General features: G+C 44.3%; 1 protein-coding gene and 1 long non-coding RNA gene across 5 annotated transcripts in view; one reads left to right on the top strand and one right to left on the bottom strand.

Moving 5' to 3' along the window:
* LOC115092519 overlaps nucleotides 1–14,074 on the top strand; it is an 85,005-nt gene extending 70,931 nt beyond the window's left edge. For 2 of the 3 annotated variants that reach the window (XR_003857013.1, XR_003857015.1), the window contains exons 2-3: nucleotides 3,662–3,779; nucleotides 5,829–5,912. This is a non-coding gene — a long non-coding RNA (uncharacterized LOC115092519). Of the gene's footprint in view, nucleotides 1–3,661; nucleotides 3,780–5,828; nucleotides 5,913–14,048 lie in introns of those variants that run through there. The other variant, XR_003857014.1, reaches the window with a different exon arrangement.
* The window catches only part of C5HXorf58 (chromosome 5 CXorf58 homolog), a 125,999-nt gene that overhangs the window by 33,705 nt on the left and 65,670 nt on the right, over nucleotides 1–26,624 (bottom strand). The window contains exons 7-8 of one of the 2 annotated variants that reach the window (XM_029603413.1): nucleotides 5,681–5,910; nucleotides 3,608–3,752 (exon numbers count right to left, since the gene is read on the bottom strand). In XM_029603413.1, the coding sequence (XP_029459273.1) occupies nucleotides 3,608–3,752; nucleotides 5,681–5,910 (375 nt within the window). The remainder of the gene's footprint in view (nucleotides 1–3,607; nucleotides 3,753–5,680; nucleotides 5,911–26,624) is intronic. The other variant, XM_029603414.1, reaches the window with a different exon arrangement.

Raw genomic sequence — 26,624 nt, 5'->3', positions numbered from 1 at the left:
AGTAGGATTAAATGGATAATTTTCTCAGTGGAAGGGAGTGGGCAGTGGAGTGCCTCAGGGATCTGTATTGGGACCCTTACTTTTCAATATATTTATAAATGATCTGGAAATAAATATGAAGAGTGAGGTAATCAAATTTGCAGATGATACAAAATTGATCAGAGTAGTTAAATCACAAGCGGATTGTGATAAATTGCAGGAAGACCTTGTGAGACTGGAAAACTGGGCATCGAAATGGCAGATGAAATTTAATGTGGATAAGTGCAAGGAGATGGATATAGGGAAAAATAACCCATGCTATAGTTACACAATGTTAGGTTCCATATTAGGAGCTACCACCCAAGAAAGATATCCAGGCGTTATAGTGGATAACATATTGACACAGTCGGTTCAGTGAGCTGCGGCAGTCAAAAAAGCAAGCAGAATGTTGGAAATTATTAGAAAGGGAATGGTGAATAAAATGGAAAATGTCATAATACCTCTGTATCGCTCCATGGTGAGACCGCACCTTGAATACTGTGTACAATTCTGGTCGCCGCATCTCAAAAAAGATATAATTGCGATGGAGAAGGTACAGAGAAGGACGACCACAATGATAAGGGGAATGGAAAGACTAAAGAGGTTAGGACTTTTCAGCTTGGAGAAGAGACAGCTGAGGGGGTATATGATAGAGGTGTTAAAAATCATGAGAGGTCTAGAACGGGTAGATGTGAATCGGTTATTTACTCTTTCAGATAATAGAAAGACTAGGGGGCACTCCATGAAGTTAGTATGTTGCACATTTAAAACTAATCGGAGAAAGTTCTTTTCACTCAACGCACAATTAAACTCTGGAATTTGCTGCCAGAGGATGTGGTTAGTGCAGTTAGTATAGCTGTGCTTAAAAAAGGATTGGATAAGTTCTTGGAGGAGAAGTCCATTACCTGCTATTAATTAAGTTGACTTAGAAAATAGCCACTGCTATTATTAGCAACGGTAACATGGAATAGACTTAGTTTTTGGGTACTTGCCAGGTTCTTATGGCCTGGATTGGCCACTGTTGGAAACAGGATGCTGGGCTTGATGGACCCTTGGTCTGACCCAGTATGGCATGTTCTTATGTTCGTAATGTCACGTTTATGCTGGATGACTTCTTTCAGGTTGAACGAAGGAAAACTTTCTCTGTCACAGATCAAGAATAATCTACAACCCTTGACCAGGAGTACATTAGCTTTGGTCATTTCAGATCGCTGGTGTGTAGATGGGGGTTTTCACTTAACAGATAAGACTGTTCTTGGCCTTTTTAAACTGGTTATCCAGGTGTCAACGAATAGTTATATGAGAGAAATGCAAAATAAATTTTTGCATCGGGCATTTATCTCACAAATTCTTGCTTACAAGGCGCGTATCAGTCAGTCAGAATTTTGTAGTAAATGCTTACTAACAAGGGGTCTAATGCACATGCATTTTAGTTTTGTACGTCTGTCTTGCAATTTTGGGGCAAAATTCTAAATTAAACGAATCAATTAATACAAGACACCCCTCCTTGTTACCCGACCTGATACTGTTTAATGTGGGACTCTCCCATAGGATCCACAGAAAGGAGTCCTGTTTATTATTCCTCAAATTAATGGCGCAGGGAAAAAAAATCTATCTTGCTAGTCTGGAGGGGAAGTTCCCCGCCTTACTTCTGGAAATGGAGAAATGCAATTCACAACATGATGATTATGGGATCTATAGCAGCTCGGTCTTCAATACGATCTAAAACTAGATTCTTAAAAGTGTGGGAACCTTATCAATAGAAGAGCCTTGTCCTAAACACAGTTTGAACCTTATGTCCCCATTTTGTTTCCTTTTTCTTTAGTTTCATTTTATTCTCTACTTCTTTCTCCCAGGCAACCACAGGAGGGGGGGGGGGGAGATGGGTTAATGGAGTAATATCCTGTTTTATTATTATTGGTTTTGGAGGCCGGAACACCAGAACAAGGTGCTGACCCCCGATATGTTGCAGTATATTTGCTGTGGATGTTAATAGCTTATGGTTAAATATGATAAACATAGAAACATAGAAATGACGGCAGAAGAAGACCAAACGGCCCATCCAGTCTGCCCAGCAAGCCTCACACATTTTTTCTCTCATACTTATCTGTTTCTCTTAGCTCTTGGTTCTATTTCCCTTCCACCCCCACCATTAATGTAGAGAGCAGTGATGGAGCTGCATCCAAGTGAAATATCTAGCTAGATTAGTTAGGGGTAGTAGGGGTAGTAACCACTGCAATAAGCAAGCTACACCCATGCTTATTTGTTTTACCCAGACTATGTTATTAGCCCTTATTGGTTGTTTTTCTTCTGCCCTGCCGTCGAAGCAGAGAGCTATGCTGGATATGCGTGATGTATCAGTCTATCTCCCATGCCGTTGAAGCAGAGAGCTATGCTGGATATGCATCGAAAGTGAAGTATCAGGCACATTTGGTTTGGGGTAGTAACCGCCGTAACAAGCCAGCTACTCCCCGCTTTGTGAGTGCGAACCCTTTTTTCTTCTGCCCTGCCGTTGAAGCAGAGAACTATGCTGGAAATGCGTGATGTATCAGTCTTTCTCCCATGCTGGATATGCATCGAAAGTGAAGTATCAGGCACATTTGGTTTGGGGTAGTAACCGCCGTAACAAGCCAGCTACTCCCCGCTTTGTGAGTGCGAACCCTTTTTTCTTCTCCCCTGCTGTTGAAGCAGATTGCTACTATATATGTCTCAATAAAAAGATTTTCACAAAAAAAATAAACAAAGGAATTAACACAGATTACAATCAGAATCAGAATTTGCAATTAGAGTAGCTTTGGGATCCAGCAATTTGGGGTACCTGTTGGGTCAGGAGCTCAGGTGGTCAGGCCTGAGGATGTGGGTCTCAGGGGAAGGCCTGCCTGAAAAGCTAAGCCTTAGCTTTCTTCCTGAAATTAAGTCACATGGCTCCAGGCACAAGGTTAGTGGGGCTTTGTTCCAAATGTTTGCTGTGTAAGCACAGAGAATCTGGCGGCGGTCAGTGGAGGAGAGGAAAGAAAAGCCATTTGGGAGGACTAGAGTTCCCCTGAGGGTGGGTAAGGGAAAAGAACTTGCATGTTGATTTATAATAATATTGCTTTAGTTCAAGGAGCGTGTGTGGGGGGGGGAGGGTTAATGGTAAACATCAAAACTGTTATAGGAGAAAGTTTTCATTAGCTCCCGAGATCCTCATTCTGTCTGGCTTTAGAAAGTAGAACTTGTGACAGGATGTGATACTGTTCCAACTCTTTGCACATAGAAAAGAGAGTGGGTCACAGGCTATTTCTGTGTGCTCAGTGAACCCCTATTGACTTTCGGGGACCCCATCCCTCTTTCCTCTATTAAAAAAAAAAAAAAAAGATGTGACTGAAGGATAAGCTATCCTAACACACATTGTATTTTCTGAAACTGAAAAATGTGGAATATGGAGACATCTTTCACTCAATTTTCTTACCTTGGTCCCTCTTTCCTGACTTGGAAAAGATAGAAAAGTTGTCTGCTCCAAAACCATTTTAATTATGTCAATGAACAGACTAGTACTATAATCAGAGATAATGTCAAGTTCCTGTCGATTTGCTAAAATTTAATTTACCTCTTCTTCTCTAATTAATTCATAATTTCTCTTCATTTTCGCTGCCTTCTTCAGAGCTCCATGAGAGCGACGTACAGTGCCCCTGGATGTGGCTTTTGGCAAAGATGATCGGTAAGCGATTAATGTGGAAGATGGCTCGGGAGTCCTAAAACAAGTTGCAAAAAAGGCATAGGTATGATGGATCAGTTCTTTTTGTGACTGAATAGCTTCCTTCCCCAAGCAGTATTTCCCTAGGAGAGCCTGAACTTCTTAGATCTTAGAAACTAAGTAGAATCAGGCTGGTTAGTATTTGGATGACCACCCCTGAACACCACGTGGTTGGGCTGCAAAAGGCAATGACAAACTCCTGTGGTTTCCTGCTTGTAATACCATACTCACTGTGGTGGGCTATGATTATCTAATTTTGTAGTGGAACTTTGTCACCCCCTTCCCCCCCTAGAGGCAGTCAACTATTTCTAGGTGGTCAATTTCCTTGATCCCCCTTGCAGGGTTGCTGAGAGATTACAGCAATTCCCATCCTTGTGATTACCCTTCCTTTTTCTCTATCTTTCACATGTCCTGTTTAGAATAAAAGCATGCACTGTGGAAAGTGGAAGGTCCCTCTGTATTCCTGTGTACTGCCAGTATTGCTGCTAATGCCCTCCTGGAGGTGATGTTGGGACCTACAGAGAAGATAGAGGACTGGGGGGAGTGGACAGAAGGAAAGAGGCTAAGCCAGAAATAAGCACCCCCAAGGAAATCATGAAGTCGTTGCCCTTGACAGGAGGAGTTTAAACATGGTAAAATCTGCCAAGAAGAACTCTAGTTTTGCTGGTTGATTTTATCCTTCCCCTTCAATTTAAATAAGAAGTAAAAAATATACTCATGATACACTCTCATAAAATTAAGAAAGTTATGAGCAAAGTGATAATGGCACTTGGCTGGCTGATGCCTTCAGCCTGCTGGGCTTGTATAGGCTTTACATGCAAGAACTGCAGAGCTCAACTGAGCACTGCAAACATCAAAAGAGCCCACTTATCAGGATGAAAGGGTGTGATGGAGCTCCATTAACATATAGAACATGTAAGAAGTCTGAAGAGTCTGTCAAAAAATATTGTCAATTGTTCTGCTTTCCTGCCTCCACAGTCAAATGCCCATGAGCATGAAATTCCCTAGCACGAATATTGCCTAGACAAGGATACAAAGGCTTCTGATTACTTGACATGTGCACAGTCTATTAAAAACATCCATTAAGTTAATATTTGTTAAAATGATAGAATTTTTCATGACCAAATATCAGGCCGATGTAGTATGGAGCGCTGGCCGCAGCACACAGCTCAACACACGGTTGGACTCACATTTTGGACATGCGGCCATAACCCCCCATGCAAAATAGGGGTTAGTGTTTCCAAAACGCGCACCCAACCGGCTGCATAGATAATAGCACTCATCACATGTAAATTCATGTTGATGAGCGCTATTATGTATTCCCCTCAATGCAGAAAAAAAATGCGCGCCCAATCTGCACATTTGTACGCTCAGAAATTAACACCAGCACAGAGCAAATTAATGTTAATATTAAGTGCCTGACACTTTAATATTGATTTATTCACTCCTTCACTTATTGCCGATTGGTCCCTTCCCTGTCACGTGTCAGTGAAAGGACCAATCACCTTCCAGAAGGCTCTCCTGAAAGGGGACTGGTCCTTTCACTGACAAATATCAGTGAAAAGGACCAATCTGAGGTCAGACCTTGGGGGGAGGGAGCTTAGGGCAGGTCAGACATGGGCTCCCAGCCATATCTCCTAGGCACGGGATGCGCTAGGGATGCACATTTTTCCCTAGTGTGTCCTTTTTAGCGCAGCAGGTCATTTGAATATAACATCGGGTCCCCGGGAGAGATGGTTGGGCGCACGTTAATAAAGTGGGCGCTCAGCGTTGAGTGCCTGCTTTCTATGTGCCGATACTGCATTGGCCTGTATATGTGGTTAGCATTTTTGGAATAGCCAGAGGTGACCAGTTACTGTGCAAATAATCAGTTTGTTAACAGAGTAATGTCTGCAGCAGTGACAAACATGGCGGACCATCATTTACCTGGACTGTGTGATAACCAAGAGTTGTTGACGCTGCACCTCTTCATTCTGTGGCTGGCAGAGCAGAAAATCCATTTTTTTCTTGAGCTGATTTGATAATTTCCCCGATTGTACATAATTCACTATGTCATACATGATCATTGTTCTAGGTACATTTTCCAGTGACAGCTTTCGCCATTGGTTATCCCTGCCACCAAGGTATGCCGGCGTCTCATCCAGATTACTGATGTACTAGACAGTCATAAAAGATCATACAAACATAAAAGGTTTTGCGAGACTGGCCTCATTTATAGAGTGCTTAGAGACATTCAAGACAGGGATTCACCAACTCAGAGTATTTGAGAACAGAAAAGGCAATAACAAAATTACAACCTATGACACACATGTCAATGGATTCCTCTATTATGTGCTCCCCTGAGACTTTGAAAAATGTGTAAACACCTGACAAATGTTTAATAATGTAGTTTCATTGTGATTGATTCCGACAATAATTTACTTCTGTTTCACTTTACAATCTCCCCTAAGCAGAACAAATATGAAAGGTGAATTTTAGATTCTGAACAACTTAAATGCAGTTGGTCCTTAAAGTGATGCAACATGAAGCAGACATTTTAGCTCCTTCACAGCTGTTATATAAGTCTTCATTCTAGTGCTCCAGAAAGGCAAATCCACATTTCAGATTTCCTGCACACAGCTAAAAATCATACGCAAAATGCATTGGCTGATGCCATAAACAAACATGGACAGATAGCCTAGCGGTTAGAGCAGTGCTCTGAGAACTAGGGAAGCTTTTCCCAATGACGCTCCTTGTGAACTTGAGCAAGTCACTTCATTCTCCATTACCCTTCAAGTAACTTTAACACTAAGCCCTCTAGAGCAGGGAATGATCTACTATACCTGAAATGTAAGTTGCCTTGGGCTTAGAAAGGCAAGTAATTAAATCCAACTTCAAAAACAGGAAAGCAGAGTTGCTTACCTGTAACAGGTGTTCTCACAGGACAGCAGGATGTTAGTCCTCACATATGAGTGACATCATCAGGATGGAGCCCAATCATGGAACACTTTTGTCAAAGTTTCTAGAAATTTGACTGGCACCAACCCTGCATCCAGCAGGGGTCCCCCTTCAGTCTCGTGTATAGCAAGAAGTATGTGCGGAAAATAAAATAACAAATCGCAAGCGAACCCAACTCCACGGAGTGGAGTGGAGCGGGTTTCGTGAGGACTAATATCCTGCTGTCCTGTGAGAACACCTGTTACAGGTAAGCAACTCTGCTTTCTCACAGGACAAGCAGGATGGTAGTCCTCACATATGGGTGAGTAGCGAGCTGAGGATGCCCGAGCAATGCACCAAATGCACCCAAAGACGTGCAACAGGCACAACAACAGGGATGGATTTGGGTAGGAGGGCATCCTGAAAACCCTAAACAGGTCACTGGTAGGATGTTGGGTAGTTAACCTGAGAATAAGTTGCGTAGAATAGACTGGCCAAAAATGGAATCTTGTCTGCCAGCCTTATCTAAGCAATAATGGGCTGCAAAGGTATGGAGAGAGCTCCAGGTCACAGTCTTACAAATATCAATAAGTGGCACCGAACGAAGATGTGCCACTGAGGTTGCCAAGGCCCTAACAGAGTGTGCTTTTACACAGTCTTGTAGCGGAATGCCTCCTTGCTGGTAGCAAAAGGAGATACAGTCCTCCAACCAGGAGGAAAGGGTCTGTTTTCCCACTGGATTTCCCAATTTGATATTATTGAAAGAAACAAATAATTGAGTGGACTTTCTGTAGGCTAACATGCGCTCCAGATAAAAGGCTAGGGCACGTTTGCAGTCCAGGGAATGTAGAGCCTGTTCTCCTGGGTTTGAATGGGGCCTTGGAAAGAAAGTAGGTAAGATAATGGATTGATTAAGATGAAATTCCGACACTACCTGTGTACAGAGGACCACTCTGTCATGTAGAATTTTAGTGTAAGGCGGGTAGGTGACTAATGCCTGTAACTCACTAACTCTGCGAGCGGATGTTATAGCAAGAAGAAAAATCACTTTCCAGGTGAGATAGCGGAGATCGCAGGAGTGGAGAGGCTCAAACGGAGGTTTCATGAGCCATCCTAAGGCCACGTTAAGGTCCCAAGCAGGGGCCGGAGGGCGCAATGGAGGTTTCAGGTGGAGCAAACCTCTCATTAAGCATGTGACTAAGGGTTGTGAATGTAAACCGGTGTGATATCTCAATTGAGATCGAATGTCGGTATATAAAAAAAAAAAAATAGAGACATCTCCCATGCCGTTGTGGAAAGCGGCTACCGCACTGACATGCACCCTTATAGAGGAAGTTTTCAGGCCTGAATCTGACAGATGCCAGAGATAGTCTAGAAACTTCGCAGTGGAACAAGTGAGGGGGTCTATGGACATGGATGTGCACCAGACCGTAAACCTTTTCCACTTAGAACGACAAGAGCATCTCGTGGAAGGCTTTCATGAAGCTACCAGGACTCAGGATACCGACTCCGAAAGGTTAAGGGTTGGACTATTAACCTTTCAACATCCAGGCCATCAGGGATAGGGCCTGGAAGTTGGGGTGGCATAGGCACCTGTCGTTCTGAGTTATCAGAAGCGGATCCTCCTCTAGAGGGATGCGCCAGCGAACTGCTAGGTCCCGGAGGATTGAGAACCAGATTTGGCATGGCCAGTGAGGGGTATCAGCCCATGTCCCTTCGTAACTTCATGAGAGTCTTCGATATGAGTGGAAGTGGAGGGTACGTATAGAGGAGGCCACTGGACCACGAGAGGGCGAAAGCATCCCTCGGCTGTGAGTGGCGGCTGCGAGTGAGCGAGCAGAATTTCTCTACTTTGTGGTCGTGGATGGACGCAAAGTAGGGTGGATGGGTAACCCCAAAGTAGAGTGGATGGATAACCCCAACGTTGGAAGATTGTGTCCGCTACCGTGGGGTTGAGAGACCATTCGTGCGGATGAAAGGTCCTGCTCAACCTGTCCCCCAGAACATTGTCCACGCCCTCCAAGTAGGTCGCTCTGAGGTACATCGAGTGGGAAAGAGCCCATGCCCATATCTGACAGCATCCTGACACAGAAGGTAGGAGCCCATTCCCCCTTGCTTGTTGATGTACCACATCACCACCTGGTTGTCGGTTTGAATCAGGATGGTCTTGTTTGAGAGGCAATCCTGAAAGACTCTGAGGGCATATCTGATCGCCCGAAGCTCCAGGAAATTTATCTGATGTTTGGCTTCCTCTGGAGACTATGTTCCCTGAGTCTGCAGGCCATTGACATGAGCACCCCAACTTAAGTTGGAGGTGTCCGTTGTCAGAATAATTTGAGGTCCTGGAACTTGAAAGGGAAAGCCTTGAAGGAGATTGGAGAGCCACATCCACCAGGCCAGTGACAGGAGGAGCTGCTTGGTAACGTGGACAATGCTGGACATTGGATGATAAGCCTGAGCCCACTGGGACTTCAGAGTCCATTGCATGACTCTCATGGCAAGGCATGCCATTGGAGTGACATATAATCATATATAATCATGTTATATATGATTATATGTCATATATAAACATATAATCATGTTATATGTTATGTTATATGATTATATGTCATATATAAACATATAATCACGTTGACAAACATATAACCATGTTATTTACTTATTAACTCGCATGTTATTTATTAACTGTTTAGCAATATTATATACTATTCTGTTACTTGGATTAATTATGTTTATTGTAAACCGCTAATTGAAGCGATAGTTACTGTTCCCTGTAAACCGGGGTGATATGTATATTATACAGGAACTTCCGGTATATAAATCCTTAAATAAATAAATAAATAAATAAATAAACAAACAAACAAAGGATGCCATGTGACCCAGCAAAATGAGGAAATGATGAGCTGTCGTGTAATCTCGATCCTGGAGGCATTGCGCTAGGGATATGAGAATACGACCTCGATCCTGAGGGAGGAATGCTTTCGCCTGCACGGTGTCCAGGTCGGCTCCTATGAAGGATAGGGCTTGAGATGGAATTAGGCTGGACTTGGGATAGTTGATCAGAAACCTGAGAGACAGCAATGTATGGAGAGTTAGATGTAAGGAGGCTAGTGCGTCCCTTTGAGTTGAAGCCCTTATCAACCAATCATCGAGGTAAGGGTAAACATGGACGCCTTGACACCTCAGGTAGTCCGTGACCACTACGAGGCACTTGGTAAAGAATTGAGGCGCAGATGCTAGGCCGAACGGCAGTACCCGGTACTGGAAGTGCCGGGGGCCAACTAGGAAAGAAGGAATTTGCAGTGAGATGGAGTGATCAAGATGTGTGTATACACGTCCTGAAGATCTAGAGCGCAAAGCCAATCTCCTCTTTGCAGAAGAGGAAGTAGAGAGCCCAAGGTTACCATCCTGAACTTTTCCTTCTGTAGATACTTGTTTAAGCCATGCAAGTCCAGGATTGGACGAATGCCCCCTGACTTTTTTGAAATGAGGAAATACCGGGAAAAGAACCCCTGCCCCTGCTGGGAGAGGGGCACTGGTTCTATCGCCCGGAACCTCAGGAGGGTTGAAACCTTCTCCTCCAGAACAGCGGAGTGGTTGGATGATCCCCACGTCAGCCGAGGTGGGGAGTCCACTGGTACAGTCAGGAAGTTGAGGTGGTAACCTTGAGTCAGTACAGCGAGTACCCACTGATCTGAAGTGATCGTGTGCCATATGTTGGTGAAGTGGCACAACCAACTGCCGACGGGTACGGACGGTAGAGGAGGTTGCTTATGCCCTCCAGTGAGGAGTCAAAATCCAGCAGCTGGGCCCAGTGGAGGGGCTGGCTGGGTTTTCTGAAGCCGGGATTGTCTGGCCTGACCTTTTTGGTAAGGTCTGGAGGGGTGACCTCGAGTAGCAGGAGGATAATATCTCCATGGCTTGAAGGACGGCCGCTTAGAGTCTCTTCGGAATGTCCTTTTAGAGGTGGATGGGAAATCAGAAGGCACCGACGAAAGCTAGCGTAGCGTCTTGTGGTGTTCTTTGAGCTGTGCTACAGTTTCCTGGATTTTGTCCCCAAAGAGATTATCTCCAGCGCAGGGCAGGTCAGCCAACCAGCCCTGTACTTCTGGTCTTAAATCAGAGGACTTCAGCCAGGCCCATCTTCGTGCACTAATCCCTGCTGCGGACACCCTAGAAGCAGTGTCAAAAATGTCATAGGCAGCGCAGACCTCATGCTTGCCAGCATCTAGACCCTTCTGAGCCAGGGTATTGAGTTGATCCTGAAGCTGGTCGGGTAAAGACTCAGAAAATTCCTGGATCTTTTTAAATAGGTCCCTGTTATACTGGGTCATGTATAACTGGTATGAAGCAATGCGAGAAATAAGCATTGAGCCATGGAAAACACGACGGCCAAATGCATCCAGGGACCTCTGTTCTTTCCCTGGAGGTATGGAAGAATGAGGCTTAGAACGTTGTGCCTTTTTTTAGGCTGACTCTACAACCACAGAATGGTGATCCAGCTGTGGTTTTTGAAACCTAGGGGCAGTCTGTACCAGGTAGATGGCATCTGTTTTTCGATTCACCGGTGCTACAGAGCCTGGATGTACCCAATTCCTCTTCAGCAAGTCCAGGAGGACTTCATGAATAGGTATGGACATGATCTCCTTGGGTGCACCTACGAATTGGAGCACTTCCAGCATCTTGTGTCTGGAGTCCTCTTCCATCTGAAGTTGGAATGGTATGGCTTCAGACATTTCCTTTATAAAATTAATAAAGGACAGGTCCTCTGGAGGAGGTCTTCTCTCCTCAGGGGGAGATGGCTCTGAAGGTAGATCATCAGAATCCTGGGAAGAATCATCAGTCCAAGGATCATAAGGCTGATCACCTGCTCCCATAGGATCTCCAAAGGGAAGTAATGATGCTATTCCTGAAGGATCAGGCCTAGGCACTGATAGCATTGGAGGAGGCACCGACGGCATCGATGGAGGCACCGATTGAGGACGATGCGGTATCGGTGACATCGATGGGCGAGTCGGTGGCAAGGTCCTAGATGACCCAGGCATAGGTTCCGGCCTCGATGTTTCCTCGACGTCCGATGACAAAGGAATCAGGGTGGAAGGCGTTGGACATACCGGTATCCTCAGTTCCACCGGTGGAAGGGCACCGATCAACGCATCCAGCCTGCCAAGTAGCGGTGTGAGCGCCATGGGAATTGGGTTGGCGACTGGAGCTGGCATCGGTGCCAGCGTCAATGAAGGCTGGAAGCCCTGCAGTGCCTTTCCGATAGCCTCTTGGATCATCTGATCCAATTTCTCGTGGAAGCCTGGGGCGTGGAACTCCAGCTCCGGATTAGGAGGCAGCACTGGCGGAGCCGGATGGTCCACCGGTGAAAGTGGAGTTGCGGCTCCCGGCACCAGGAAGGTGGGGAACGCCTCGGTGACCCAGTCGCAGAGGAGGATGGGGCCTTCTCTGGACGGGATTTCTTTGTCGGTGGCTCTGTCGACGCCGATGCCAAGGGCTTGCCTGGCTCAGTGGACTGAGCCTTCCGATGACGGTATCGACGCTTTTTACAATGTTCTCCTCGGTCCTTCTCCAGAGCCGAAGAGGAAGAAGTCGATGCCTTAGGAGTAGTTGGTGCTGGGTGGACAGCATTGATGTTCCGCTGCTGGCAAGAGGTCAATGGTACCGGCTCAGACGTTGTCGAAGCGCTCGATGGAGTCGGTGGCTTTGCCTGAAAAAGAAACTCCATCTTCTCTGAGCGGGCCTTACGGCCCTTCGGTGTCATTTGGGCACATTTGGTGCAAGTTAAGACGTCATGGTCTGACCCCAAACATAACACGCAAACCCAATGTGGGTCTGTAATGGACATTGTCCGAGGACAGTCGGGGCACTGATGAAAACCCGACGCCATGGCTTCGACAAAAATTTAGCAGCGGTGCGGTCGATGGCCAGTAGGCCCTGAAGGGAAAACTCGACGGGAATCAACCGCAAATGATGGTAAAGCCTTACTTTATGACCGTGGACTACGGAATCAATAGGGGGACCCTTATGGGGTAGAATTTTTTTGAAATTTTGGAAATAAATTTCATGAGGAAAATTCCTGTCAGGAATCTCTAGAGAGCTCCTTAACCCGCATGGCTACTGCTGCGCGGAAAAAAAAGAGTCTGAAGGGGGACTTCTGCTGGATGCAGGGTTGGTGCCATGTTGGGCATGCCCAGTAGGTGCCAGTCAAAGTTCTAGAAACTTCGACAAAAGTGTTCCATGATTGGGCTCTATCCTGATGATGTCACCCATATGTGAGGACTACCATCCTGCTTGTCCTGTGAGAAAGTTCCACACAATCATAATGTGGATGAGTGACAGAAACATTAGAAATTAGACTCTAGTGCACTTAATGTTTGTCCACTTAAATAGAGTATGCATTCACCTTAAAGTGTGGTTATTAAACTATGAGCTGAGAGAGCCTTCTCCTTTAAAAGAAAACTGAAATGGAGTCCATATGGAACCTCAGGTTGTCCAGATAAAGTAACCGGATACACTTATTCAGGTAACTTATTCTGTACATTTAGCAGTGCAGCTGCATCATTGACTGAGTACTTTTAGGACTACTTCTTGGCATGACTAAAGTTATCTGGATAACTTTGAATAACTGAGTTATCCGGTCAAATTAGTTGGATAACTCTGACCCACTCAGAAATGCCCCCAGAACACTTCTTTACCGGGGTAAAATGTATCTGATTAGAGGGTTGGAAATTAAAACTTCAGGCTTTATCTATGTAACTTGCAAGTTGCCCAAACAAACCCCTTTGAATAGGGATCTCATGTTTTTTAATTGAAGTTTTTAAGTTGTATATTGTTTGTGTTTTTCCAGCAGAGTATGACACATGGCAGTGTCTGTGGCTGTGTACTATACTTTGTTTCCATTGACTTTATTCAAAGGAAAAGGGGATTATAACCTTGCTTTAAACCACACTTTAAATTAAAAACAGCAAATTGACTTGAACTCCAAATCAAAAGCTGTGATATGTTTTTAGTGCAGTTTTAATGCTGAGAATTTATTTATTTATTTTTAGATTTTTATATACCGGTGTTCCTGTATTAAAATACAGATCACATCGGTTTACATTGAAACATAAAAATTACGCCAAGAGGCGGTACATATAACAAGGTTATAGAACTTGGAAAACATGGAAAACAGGTTCGAAAAATAACATTGAGAAAATTGTATAGTCTCTTTGAGAAACCAAATCATAAAATAAGGCGTAATTGTCTAAGATAAATGTGATCTGCAGAAGGGATTGCGATGGTGAGAAAATCTTGATAGCTGGAGGTAAAAAATAATCAAAGTTCTGGAAAAGCTTGGCTAAAGAGCCAGGTTTTAATTTTCTTTTTGAAGGAAGCGAAGCAGATCTCAAGGCGGATGTCTGGCGGGAGCATGTTCCATTGGACGGGTCCTGCTAAAGAGATGGTACGTTTCTGATGTAAGGATATTGTTGAAGGAACATAGAGTGTGCCTTTATAAGCTCCTCTGATAGGTCTAGATGAAGAGTGAAAACGAAGTTGGGTACTTAAGTGGAGTGGGGATATGTTGTAAATAGATTTATGAATTGCTGTGTATACTTTATAGAGAATCCTTTGCTTAATAGGCAGCCAGTGGAGGAGTTTTAGTATGGGGGTTATATGGTCTCTTTTATTTGTATTGGTAAGGATTCTAGCTGCAGAGTTTTGAATCATCTGGAGGGGTTTGATGGATGAGGTAGGGAGACCAAAAAGGAGCGAGTTGCAATAATCGATTTTTGTTAGAATAATGGCTTGTAGAACCATCCGAAAATCATTGAAGTGGAGAAGTGGTTTCAATTTTCTCAGGACAAGAAGTTTATAGAAGCAGTCTTTAGTGGTGGTGCTTATAAATTTTTTGAAGTTAAGCTGATTATCTATCATGACGCCTAGATCACGTACATATGGTGAGTGATTAATTATAGTAGAAATGAGTGGGACAGCTGGGTATATTAGATTGTTATTAACGTCATGATTGATAATTAAGATCTCGGTTTTGTTGTTGTTGAGAATAAGGCTGAGACTGGATAGAAGATGATTGATTAGTTGCAAGCAATTATTCCAGTGAATCAAGGTTTTGTGTAGGGATTCTGAGATTGGGATGAGTATTTGGATGTCATCCGCGTAAATGTAGTGTGTTAGGTTTAGATTATTAAGAAGACGACAGAGAGGGAGAAGGTAAATGTTGAAAAGGGTTGGAGAGAGGGAGGAACCTTGAGGGACTCCTTGATTTGCTGGGACCGGGTGTGATTCTTTGTTGTTTATCTTTACCTTGAATTGTCTATTAACCAGGAAGGACTTGAACCAGCTGAGTACTGTTCCCTTAATGCCTATGTCTATCAGACCTTGTAATAAAGATGAATGGTTGACAGTGTCAAAAGCCGCAGAGAGATCTAAAAGAATAAGGAGGTGAGGTTGTTTTTTATCCATATTAGTTAGAATATTGTCGGTGAGAGAGATAAGTAGGGATTCAGTGCTTAACGATTTACGAAAACCGTACTGGGAAGGTGCAAGAATGTAGTTTTCTTCCAGGTACTCTGATAGTTGTCTATTGACTATCTTTTCCATAATTTTGGCGATCATTGGCAAATTGGCTATTGGGCGGAAGTTAGCTGGATCTGTGGCCGGAAGATTTGGTTTTTTAAGAAGAGGTTTAAGAATTGCTAGTTTAAGTTGGTCAGGAACTAGACCTTGGGAAAGAGAGCAATTAATGATATCGGCAATTGGCTTTGAAATGGTATTCCTTATAGCAATGAGGAGGTTGTTTGGAATTGTGTCTAAGGGATGAGAGGATGGTTTCATTTTCTTGAGAATATTTTCGATCTCAAGAGCTGATGTGGTTTCAAAAGTTTCTAGAGTCGTATTTAGTTTTGGTGGAGTATTAGGTGGAGATGGAGGAGAAGAACTAGAAGAAGAGAAAGAAACAGTCAATTTATCAATTTTTTCCTTGAAGTATTCAGCTAGTTCGGAGGCTTTGTTGAGAGCTTGATCATCTGGGATGGTAGGAGGGGTTGGTTTAGTGAGGGCAGAAACGTAGAAGAGTGCTTTCGAATCAAAGATGAAATGATGTATTTTTTTAGAGAAAAAGTCTCTCTTAGTTTTAAGAATGTTGATCCTGTAGGCATTGAGAGTGGTTTTGTATACAGCTAATGTTGTGGGGGATGGGTTTTTTCTCCATGTGTGTTCTTTATTTCTTAGTTTTTGTTTAAGCAGCTTTAGTTCAGTGGTGAACCAGGGTTTTCTGTTGTCAGGCGAAGGTTGTACTACTTTGGTGATTGAAGGACAAGTTAGATCTGCGATTTTATTGGTGATGTTGCACCATGAAGATATGGCTGTAGAAGCGTTGGAGAGATCAAGTTGAGATAATTCATTAGAGAGATGGTTGCTAAGAAGGTCTGTGGAACAGGGTTTCCTAAATTGGATAGTGGTTTTTGGGAATGAAGTGGGAAGATGTCCTGAGAGCTTGAGTGTCGTGTTGATAATTTGATGGTCCGTCCAAGGGACAGGAAAACAAGAGGGTGAATCAGGGGGCAAGATACACTGATTAATGAAAATAAGGTCCAACGTGTGGCCTGCTTTATGGGTTGGGCTTTTTATTATTTGTGTGAAACCCATATAGCTGAGTGATGAAAGTAGGGTAACACAGTTTGCTGTTTGTGGTGAAGAGTCGACATGTATGTTGAAATCTCCCAATAAAATGGCAGGTTTATCTGGGTTGAAATATTTGGCGGTAAGTTCAATGACCGGAGAGGGGTCAGAGTCTATAGTTCCAGGAGGAGCGTAGATTAGGCCAATTTGTAGATGCTCGGATTTAAAAACTGCAAACTCTATGTTCGATGTGATGTTTGAATATTGTAAAGTTAAACCTAGCTCTTTCTTGGATGCTAGGAACAGACCTCCTCCCTTTCTTTTGAGTCTAGGGATGGAGAAAAAATTGTAAAGTTGAGTAGGTAGTTGGTTTAATAGAGCTATATCTGTGGGTTTAAGCCATGTTTCTGTGATTGCACAGATATCTGGGTTTACTTCTGTAAGGTAATCATTTAAGATGTGAGTTTTTTTCGAAAGCGATTGTGCGTTGAAAAGTGTTAGGGATAGAAGAGAAAGGCCCAGGAATTGAGTGATAGGTGAAATCATAATTGGAATTAGCCTTTGTTGACGGTTGTAATGTTGTGGTAGAGGTTTAGTTTGATGATTGCGTTGTTTCCTGATGATAGGAATGGAGTATGAACCATGGCAAAAATGGTGATGTAAGGGGATTGGGAAACCAGTTAGCATGTTGGTTGTTGATGTTGACTCAGCTGTCTTGACTCTTGTTGCCTATGTAAACCTAAAGTTTTTTATGTTGTAAAGGTATAGATTTTCAGATGATAGGACTATCAATGTATAAATAAAAGTAAAAACAGCTTCTAATATTTAATGTACCATAATTTGCAAATGTCTGGGCTTTTCTCTGTGCCCCCAGTAACTCTCAGCTGTGAATATTATTTGGCTATTATTCTTCATGGAATGGAGAACACCCAGCAAGTACCTCTGAATGTGCTAAACCTCATTAAGGGCCTATGCAATAAAGCTTAACATGAATGATAAGAGCCTTTTATCCACATTAAAAATAGCATGCCTTGCAGGAAGACCTTAACATGCACATTAAGATGGTCCCTCAAGAAATTAGCACGGTTAAGCTAAAATTAGTAGGGTAGATATTCAAAAGCCATTTAGATGGATAACTTGGTTATATTCAGCCCTCATCCGACTAGAATTTAACCAGATAAAAAAAGGGCGTTTTGAGGGCATTCCAGAGAGGGGCTGAGATAGCTGGCTAACCTACTTCAGAGCAGGTCTCAAGTTATGTGGCCTTGTGTGGCCAGATAATGTGCTACTTAACCAGATATCTTGAAAATATATCCGGCTAAGAAGCGCTGTCATCTACAAAAGCAAAAGAGCAAATATGCTGGGCCATCCCCTCCTTCCCTCCCCCCAAAGCATAATAACAGTGCTACATAATATTCTAACACCCTCTCTCCCTGCCCCTAAACCTTTTAAAAAAGTCATGATTTGCCCAGTATTGGAAGTCGTGTCCTGTCCCAATTAAACCTTTAAAAGGAGCTCTGCCTGCCTCCTCCCCCTTCTCACCCACAAGAAAAACGGATAGCTCCTGCACCCCATCCCTGCCGATACCTTTATCTTCACTGCTGGAAACGTAAATTTGAATGTCAGAACAGCACTGGAGGTACCGGGAGCGGAGCAGAGGGTCCCTTGCTCCTGGCCTCTCTTTTAGGTGCCACCTAGGCTAGAAAGGGCCAATAAATCTGTCAGCTTAGTCAAGAACACAGCAATACAGTATCTCTTGTTTTCTCTGCATAGCTGTACATAGCCCACATAGGCCAATGTCCATTTTTGCTGACGTCAGAGAGTCCATCTTAACTGTTTGTCCTTGTTAGCAAAAACTGGGATTTTCCTACAGTTGGCTTTATTTGGAAGCATCTAGGGGAGGGGGGAAACCTTTGCTGCTATGCGCCAGCAGGGGTGTGTGCCTCTTGCAGTGGCAAGGGGGAGGGACAAGAGGGGAGGTGGGATTAGACAGACTTCAGGAGGGAATAACTTGTGGTTTGATGGGTTCAGAAGAGAGAAAATCCCTATGGTAACCAGTCCAAAGTGAAAAAATTGTTTAGCACAGGGGATTTCAGGCTGCAGTGGGTTCAGTCAATATTTAACACTTGGTCCAAGGTAGATGTTAAATTTTCAGGCTTTACTAAGCCAACAGAAAATAGTAGTATGGAGAGTGTGCCACACTATTTCCTGTGGCCTCAGTAAAACCTCATTTGCATATGACACTCCCACATTTATATACAGTGTGAGGTCACATTGGGGTCCATATTCAGTAGGCCGGTTAATGGACAAGTTATCCGGCTAAAGTGAGCTGGATAAATTGTCCCTTATATTCAGCAGGAGAAATGTCCTGCTGAATATACCAGCCTAAAGTTATCCAGCTACATATAGCCGAATAACTAAACTATGTTTGAATATAACCAGCTAGGTTTTCAAGTTATGTGGCCTGTGGTTCTGTGAATTGGTTTTGAAATAACACCGTTCTTTATGGTCCTCATTCCCTATCCAGGATCAGAGTTTATCAGAGACCTGTCAAACCTGGACAGCTATCATTTGTTACACTGTCAGTTTGTTGAACTGTGCCAGCAAACAAAAGACTGGCCAAAGAGCGGGAAAATCTGCTATTTAAAAGGCTTAATTATGCATTCACCTAACTATGCATTAGCTACTAAATTATGCATAGGTGAGCCCTTGAAAAGGAGCCAGCTAACAGCACTCTTGGACGTCCATCGTCATCTGATCTTTACCCATCAAAGAGAAGGAGGCAGTCCATCCGAGTGCTGTTACCTCTACCTTGCCCGAGCTCCCCACACCCGCTGCAGAGAAAGACCGGTTTCCTCCCAGGTTCACTGAGTAGAGGAGCTGAGCGCACCTTGCTGTTAGAAAGTGGAAAAAGTGAAGCCCTTCTCAACTCAGGATGTCCTGGTCTGGGAAATAGACCCTGCCACCTCAGACATCTGGGTCATGGTCACAGAGAGACCAGCCTGCTGAAGATCTGGAGAGAGGGTTCAGCTGCAGGACCCTTGTGGTAAGAAGTGTAACTTTATTCCCTAGTCTGTGGAGCAGGAAGTAGAGCTCATTAGCATTCTAGACTTGCAAGTCACAGCTAGAAAGATGTGGGGCTGTCATTAATTAATTGTAATCTGATAGGCACTGGATGTCAAATGCTTTTGTAACTATTGATTTTATTATAGTCTGTGTCCCTAATTGCCTGTGTGTGTTTCCTAATGAACAAGCTTAGACCTGTGTAACTTATAAATAAAGGATATTTGGTTTTCTTCAGACAATTGGGTAATTTTTCTAAGAAACGAACAGGAGTCACTGGTAAATAGTAGGTATATACATAAGGGGAGCTGGGGTTGGAACTCATAGCTCTTCTCCCTACACTACCACTCAGACACCCCTCTCCCTCACATAATAGGAACCCTCCTCCACTTCCTTCCAAGTCTTTCCAGTCTAGAGGGACAGGATCTTCATGGTCAGGAGGAATACTGGAGCCTTCCTGTCTGTACCACTGCCATGATAGCCCCCAACATATGCATCATTTAGCAGCAGCTGCAGTGTGGGCAGGAGGATGTACCTCGTACCTGTGAAGATTCTGCCCCATGGACTAATAAGGACCTGATTCTGGAAGGGTGAGGGTAGAGTACTAATATTTTAAAGGGTGGGACTTCTGGATTGGAACCATTGAGAGGCTTGCTGCTAAGTGTAAGACAGGCAGATGCCTTTCTCAGTGGTGAATGGGCTCTTGTTATGTCAGTGGAAATTCAGGAAGAAGCCACTTGCAGTTCAGTGAGTTTGGACCAAAAGCAAACTCATTTTAAGTCTAAAACTGAATAAAATGGAGGAGAGGAATGAAAGGTCAGCATGCTGGGAACTGCCCAATTCCAGTTTTGCTTTGTTGAAGCAATTGAGAGATAAAGAGAACTTTCTCCTGGTCAAGGAGAGGGGAGGCCCGGATCGAGGGGGCGGACCCCTAGGGACATCATCATCAGGTGCCCTGGGGACAGTATAAAACAAGGGCCCTGCGGCGCGCAGGCCGGGGAGAGGAGAGAAAGTTCAGCGTGCTGGGAACTGCCTGATTCCAGTTTTGCTTTGTTGAAGCAATTGAGAGATAAAGAGAACTTTCTCCTGGTTGAGGAGAGGAGAGGCCCAGATCGAGGGGGCGGACCCTAGTGACATCATCATAAGGTACCCTGGGACAGCATAAAAGAAGGGCCTTACGGCGTGCAGCCGCTGGCACACAGCCAAAGCCCTGCTCCAAAGGGACGCGCCCCTGGGTAAGGAAAAATTATGGGAAGAAAACGGAAATCTAAAAATTATACTTCCTCTCCAACAGTCCCTTTGTCAAGGAGGATTGGACCGATGGATTCTCACATAGTGCATATGGGCGAGTCCACCGTAAGGGACAATTTATAGGGAAACTGCCTATTGGGTGTATCCTTAAGTCCCAGGTCCACACAACCCCCCTCACAACCTAGAGGAGAAGGTATACAAGTAGCTGAAGGTGTTATAGGCTCCTCTGGGATAGTAACCTTAAACGGAAATGGGGCTACACCAGAGGGGAATATACATTCGAATATAACATCTGGGGGTGGCGAGGCAACTGCGAGTAATACTAAGGTCCAGTGTCCATCAATAATTCCCGAAATAGGTAGTGAAGGGGAGGAGAATATTGTAGAACTGGAAAACGTAACGCTATTGGATGTGTGGAGAGTATCTGTAAAAATTGATAAGAAAATGTCTAGATCTCTTTCTAATGTACATACTTTTTCTGTTGAAACCAGAGCAAAACTCGAGGAACTAGATTGTAGGACCAATAATGTAGAGCAAGCAGTAGCAAATTTGAACCCACTAGTAAATAATTTGAAGGCTATTAATATACCTAAAAGATAACTTGATACTGCATAACAAGATTGAAATGATGGAGAATGAATTAAGATCTTTTAACCTTAGGTTATTGAATTTCCCAATTTCAAGACTGATGTCGGCTGTTGAGTTATATAAAAAATATGCAGTAGAAATATTGTCAATTGAAGTAGAGAAAATTCCTATTATTTCTAAAATGTATTATTTGCCTAAGAGGAAAACGATACAAGCGCAAGAGGGTGGAGTAGATATATTGGATAGTCCAGGGGTCTCTACTTTTTAGAGTATTCTCTGGACAATATAAATTCTAGGGCAACACTGTTAATCTCTTTTTCTTTAACACGGGATAAAGACTTCTTCTTTTTTTTCTTTTTTGCAAAATAATTTTTTTTTTTTTTTATAATATAATGTTTATTCGTCATACACTGTGGTAAACATGGTACAGTAGTATGTAAAGTCTCCCAATGATTATACAGTATCATGCGCATCGACAAATGACTAGAGACAAACATAATTCTACTGTACTGCGTAAACTAAATAAGGAATGCAACTTGTAACAGAATAAAAACCATCAAACAGCCACAAGAGGAATAACAGCATGTACCAGGGTGAACACTTATCAGGCAACTACAAACTGTATTATGGTGTCTACAGAGGGAAATGCAGAGTATTTTGCGGTGTCTGTAAAAATAAAGCATAATATATTGCATCACGGCGAACAGGTGTGTCAGTCTGATTTTTGGGTGGTCTCATATAGAAGGTGCATTAGAAGTAGAGTTCTCCATGGTCTCGGGTAGCTCGTCTCGATTCCATGAAGTATATGGTGTCCATGTCCTTTCGAACTTGGGAATGTGTTGATATTTTTGGGAAGTTATCTTATACAGCACACACATTGTATTCAGTTTTTGTAATAAGGAGTCCCTAGAGGGGACCAGTGGTTGTTTCCAGAGGGTGGCGAGGAGACACCTAGCCCCTAAGCAAAACTGGTTGATAAGTGTACTTTCAAATCTAGATCCATCAACGGGGACATTCAAGCGCCCCTGAGCAGGTGTTAGTTCTACCTGCCGTTGCAGAGTGCAGCGAATGATGTCCTGTACGTCATACCACAGTCTCTTAACTTTAGGACAGTCCCACCACATGTGTAAATATGAGCCACATTGACCACAACCTTTCCAACACAAATCAGTATCACATAATTTAGCTTTGTACAGTCTACTCGGGGTAAGATGCCATCTGAACAATACTTTATAACCATTCTCTGTAAGGGAGGAAGAAACAGAACATTTCTTGGTGTGCAGAAAAACATGATTCCATTCCTCATCTGAGAACTGAATCCCCAAGTCTCTCTCCCATGAGTATACATATGAAGGCCTGCTAGCCAAAGAGCCTTGTAACATATTGTAAATTTTTGACAAACCACCTTGTAGGCGGTCTGCATGCTCACACCATCCCTCGAACTGGGACTTGCCTTTGTTTAACTCTTCCTGTATATTTTCCCGCCTAATAAACTGTCGTAATTGTAAATAAGAGAAATAAGCGGAGGGTGAGAGATTGTACAATTCCCGGGTGCGTGCAAATGTCATAATGCCATCTTTATCCCTAAGCTGACCCATGATGGTCACTCCCTTATCTTTCCATTCGTTAAACAACGCAGACTCCCACCCCGGAGAGAAGGACCCATTATGAAATAAATGTGTGTTCCAAAAGTACCGTCTCGCACCCACTATTAAAGACTTCCACTGATCCCAGGATTGTAATGTGGTTTGAAGGGGAAGGGAAATATAACCATCGATTCTCCGAGTCCTCCTAGGTTGCCAAGTAAGAGCTCTAAGCGGAAAGGACCCCAGAATAGCCTGCTCTATGGCCACCCATCTGGGCTGTTCGCCTTGTTTGTGCCATGAGAGGACTGCTGCTAATTGAGCGGCTGCATAATACCACTGGAGTTTTGGGACCCCCAGTCCACCGCGGAGCTTATGTCTGAAAAGAGTAGCCTGGGCAACTCTTGGAGGTTTCCGCTTCCATATAAACGCAAACAATCGCTTTTGCCAAGACTTTAACATGGCTGTGGGGATTGGAATTGGTAACGATTGGAACAAATAATTAAATTTAGGGAGTACTGTCATCTTCAATACGGCAACCCTTCCAGTCCAGGAGATTGGCATGGATGTCCACTGATCTAGATCTTGAAAGATCTTGGCAATAAGAGGAATATAGTTAAGTTTAAACAAGTCTTCCAAGTTAGTGCCAATTTGTATCCCTAAATATTTAATTTTTGACCCTGCCCACTTCAGAGGGAATTGTTGTTGAAGATGTGTGGTCTGTGCCATGGGTAGGGAGATGTTCAACACCTCAGATTTATCAAGATTCAAGCGAAAGCCTGACACTGAGCTGAAAGCCTTCAAGTTGGCTATCACACCTGTGAGGGACTGTGGGGGTTAGTTAAGGTGAATAACACATCGTCCGCGAATAGCGACATCTTATAGTCTTCTATCCCCACCTGAATGCCCGAGATGGATCGGTCTCCCCTAATCATCGTAGTGAGAGGCTCCAGGAACAAGGCAAACAACAGGGTAGACAACGGGCACCCCTGCCGGGTTCCACGAGTTATCGGGAAAGGGTTAGAATACGCTCCGTTTACCTTTACTCTAGCTCTCAGGTTATCATAAAGTTTATATAACCAACTTAGAAAGTTTGGGCCAAAATTCATCTTTTCCAGCGTTCTAAAAAGAAATTGCTAATGGACCATGTCAAACGCTTTTTCAGCGTCAATCGCTAGCAATATGGCCGATACATGGTCTTTTTTGGCCTTCCATAAGAGGTCTATTATTTTTCGAACATCGTCTGCCGCTTTCCGCCCTGGAATAAAACCAGCCTGGTCTGGATGGGTCAGCTTGGCCATTACTCTATTCAACCGTGTAGCCAGGATCTTGGCTAGGAGCTTTAAGTCAATGTTAATTAATGATATGGGTCGATATGACCCACATTCTAACGGGTCTCTGCCAGGTTTCGCCAAGATAGTGATGCCAGCAACATTAGCTTCAGGAGGAAGGGAGTCTCCTTCTTGAAGGGTGTTAAAGGCCTCGAGCAAGTAAGGTGATACATGATCCGTGAATGTCTTGTAAAACAGACTCGTGTACCCATCGAGACCTGGTGCCTTATTTACTTTAAGGGTTTTGACAGCAAAGTGGAGCTCAGCGGGTGTGATGAGTCCCTCGAAATATTGCTGCTCCGTTTCCGTTAACTGAGGGAGCGTGATATTAGCAAGGTAATCATCAATATTTGGCAAGGAAATACTAGAGTCTGCAGTGTAGAGTTCCCCATAAAATTGTTGAAATCTATGTTGTATCAACTCTGCAGAGTCTAGAATAGAGCCATCTACCGCTTTAATCCTGGTTATTTGATTTTGTGTGATCATTTTTTTCAGTTGACGTGCTAGCAGCCTACCAGACTTGTTCCCCCATTCAAAGTGTTCTTGCCTTACTAGTTGTAACTTATATGCAATATTATTCGCCTGCAGAGCCTTTAAGGTCGCACGAGCACGCTGAAGCTGGGAGTAAACGTTAGGGGATAAAGACTCTTTATGCCGTTTCTCCAGGACAGAGACATTGGCCAGTAATTCAGCCTCTTTTGCTTGAGTTATCTTTTTTCGATACGAGGCCTGGGATATGAACTTACCCCGGAGTACTACTTTTAAGCAATCCCACAATAGGGGTTTCGGATATGAATTGGAGCTATTAAATTTTTGATATTCGTCTATTGCCGATCTCACATCTTGGCAAAAGGCGTCGTCCTCCAGTAAGGAGTCATTCAATTTCCAGTACCGTAGGCCCGTTTGTACATTGCATGTCTGTATGGACAGCCAAATCGGACCATGGTCAGACCATGTTATGGGACCTATGCCCAAATCCCCAACCCGGAAGTGGAACATCTTATCTAGTAAGAAATAATCAATGCGGGAATAGGAGTGATGTGGGTGGGAGTAAAAAGTATAGTCCCGAGTGGTGGTATTCCTGTGCCGCCATATATCTATCACTTCCCTGTCCCTAATAAATTTTTTGAGACGTTTGCGATCTTCCGCAGCTCCCAATCCCCCCCCCCTGGACGAGTTGTCTATCCGCGGTTGGATGGTGTTGCGGTCTCCACCGCTTCCCCTCTATCTACTGTGCTCAGGGCTCACCTCCGATGGGGGGAACGCCGCTCCCGCGGCTCCGCTGGGCCTTCAGGGCGTCCGCCATTGCTGAGTCATCTCGCTGCTGCCACGCGCATTATGGACGCACGGTCACCGGAAGTCTGGCCCCGCCTGGGTTAACCATGCCACGCCCCAAGCCTGATTTAACCGGCGTTCATCTGCCTTCTCATTGCCTTGCAACGAGGGTCACTACTGTTAGTAGTTCTTAGTTGCGCTTCTGCTGTTCTGCTTTCCGGTTTACCTCAGCTTGTTCCTGACTCCGTTCTGCCTGCCACTGACCTCAGCTTGTTCCTGACTCCGTTCTGCCTGCCGCCTGCCACTGACCTCAGCTTGTTCCTGACTCCGTTCTGCCTGCCGCCTGCCACTGACCTCAGCTTGTTCCTGATTCCGCTCTGCCTGCCGCCCGCCATTGACTTCAGCTGGTGCCCGACTCCGTTCCTGCTTGCCGCCAGCCTCCGACCTTTTGCCTGCACCTGAGACTGCTTCTACTGGCTGCTAGCCTGACTTGGGTTTGTCCTCGTTCTACTCACTGCCCAGTCCGGCTCTATTACACGCTACTGACTCCAGCCCTGCCTTCAGCTGGTCACAGTCTACGATACGCTACAGACTCTGTTCCTGTTACTTGTCTGTTCCGCTCCGCGGCTTACCACAGACCCCGGGCCTGCTCACTGACTGCTTTGTTCAGCAGGCTAGAGACTCTATCTGATTGCCCCGCTCTCGCCGGGCCTTCCTGCTTCCTGCTGCTGGACTTTGTGGCTTACTCTTGCCCAGGCCTTTCCTTTAGAGACTGTTACTGTGCTCCTAAGTCCCAAGGTTCTAGGACCCTACGGGCTCCTCCTGGGGGGTTCCTAGTTCCCGGGTGAAGACCTGTGCCTGTGGCTCCGCCTCCCGACCTACTCTGATATCAGGGTAGTTCGGCTCAAGGGTTCACACCTGGACTGCAGATTCCCAGACTGTGTTGAGGACGTTATCCAGACCATCTAGGAATTCAAGTTGGGAAGTATTTGGAGCATATACATTCAATAAGGTATAAATTTCTTTGTCAATATCCAGCTGGATTAACAGGAAACGCCCCTTGGGATCCGCTATATGTTTGAGTACGGATCCCTGGAAGTCTTTGTGAATTAATATGCTTACACCAGTATATTTCCCTTCCTTGGGGGCAGCTGCATGAAATTGGCGGGAGTAAAAGGGCCATTGAAGCAAATGAACATTTTTGCCCTGCAAATGCGTTTCCTGCAGAAATAAGAT

Source organism: Rhinatrema bivittatum, chromosome 5, assembly GCF_901001135.1.
Source record: "Rhinatrema bivittatum chromosome 5, aRhiBiv1.1, whole genome shotgun sequence".
Classification (NCBI taxonomy): domain Eukaryota; kingdom Metazoa; phylum Chordata; class Amphibia; order Gymnophiona; family Rhinatrematidae; genus Rhinatrema; species Rhinatrema bivittatum.
Note: the sequence above shows the minus strand (reverse complement) of the source record. Positions and strands in the feature narration are given on the sequence as shown.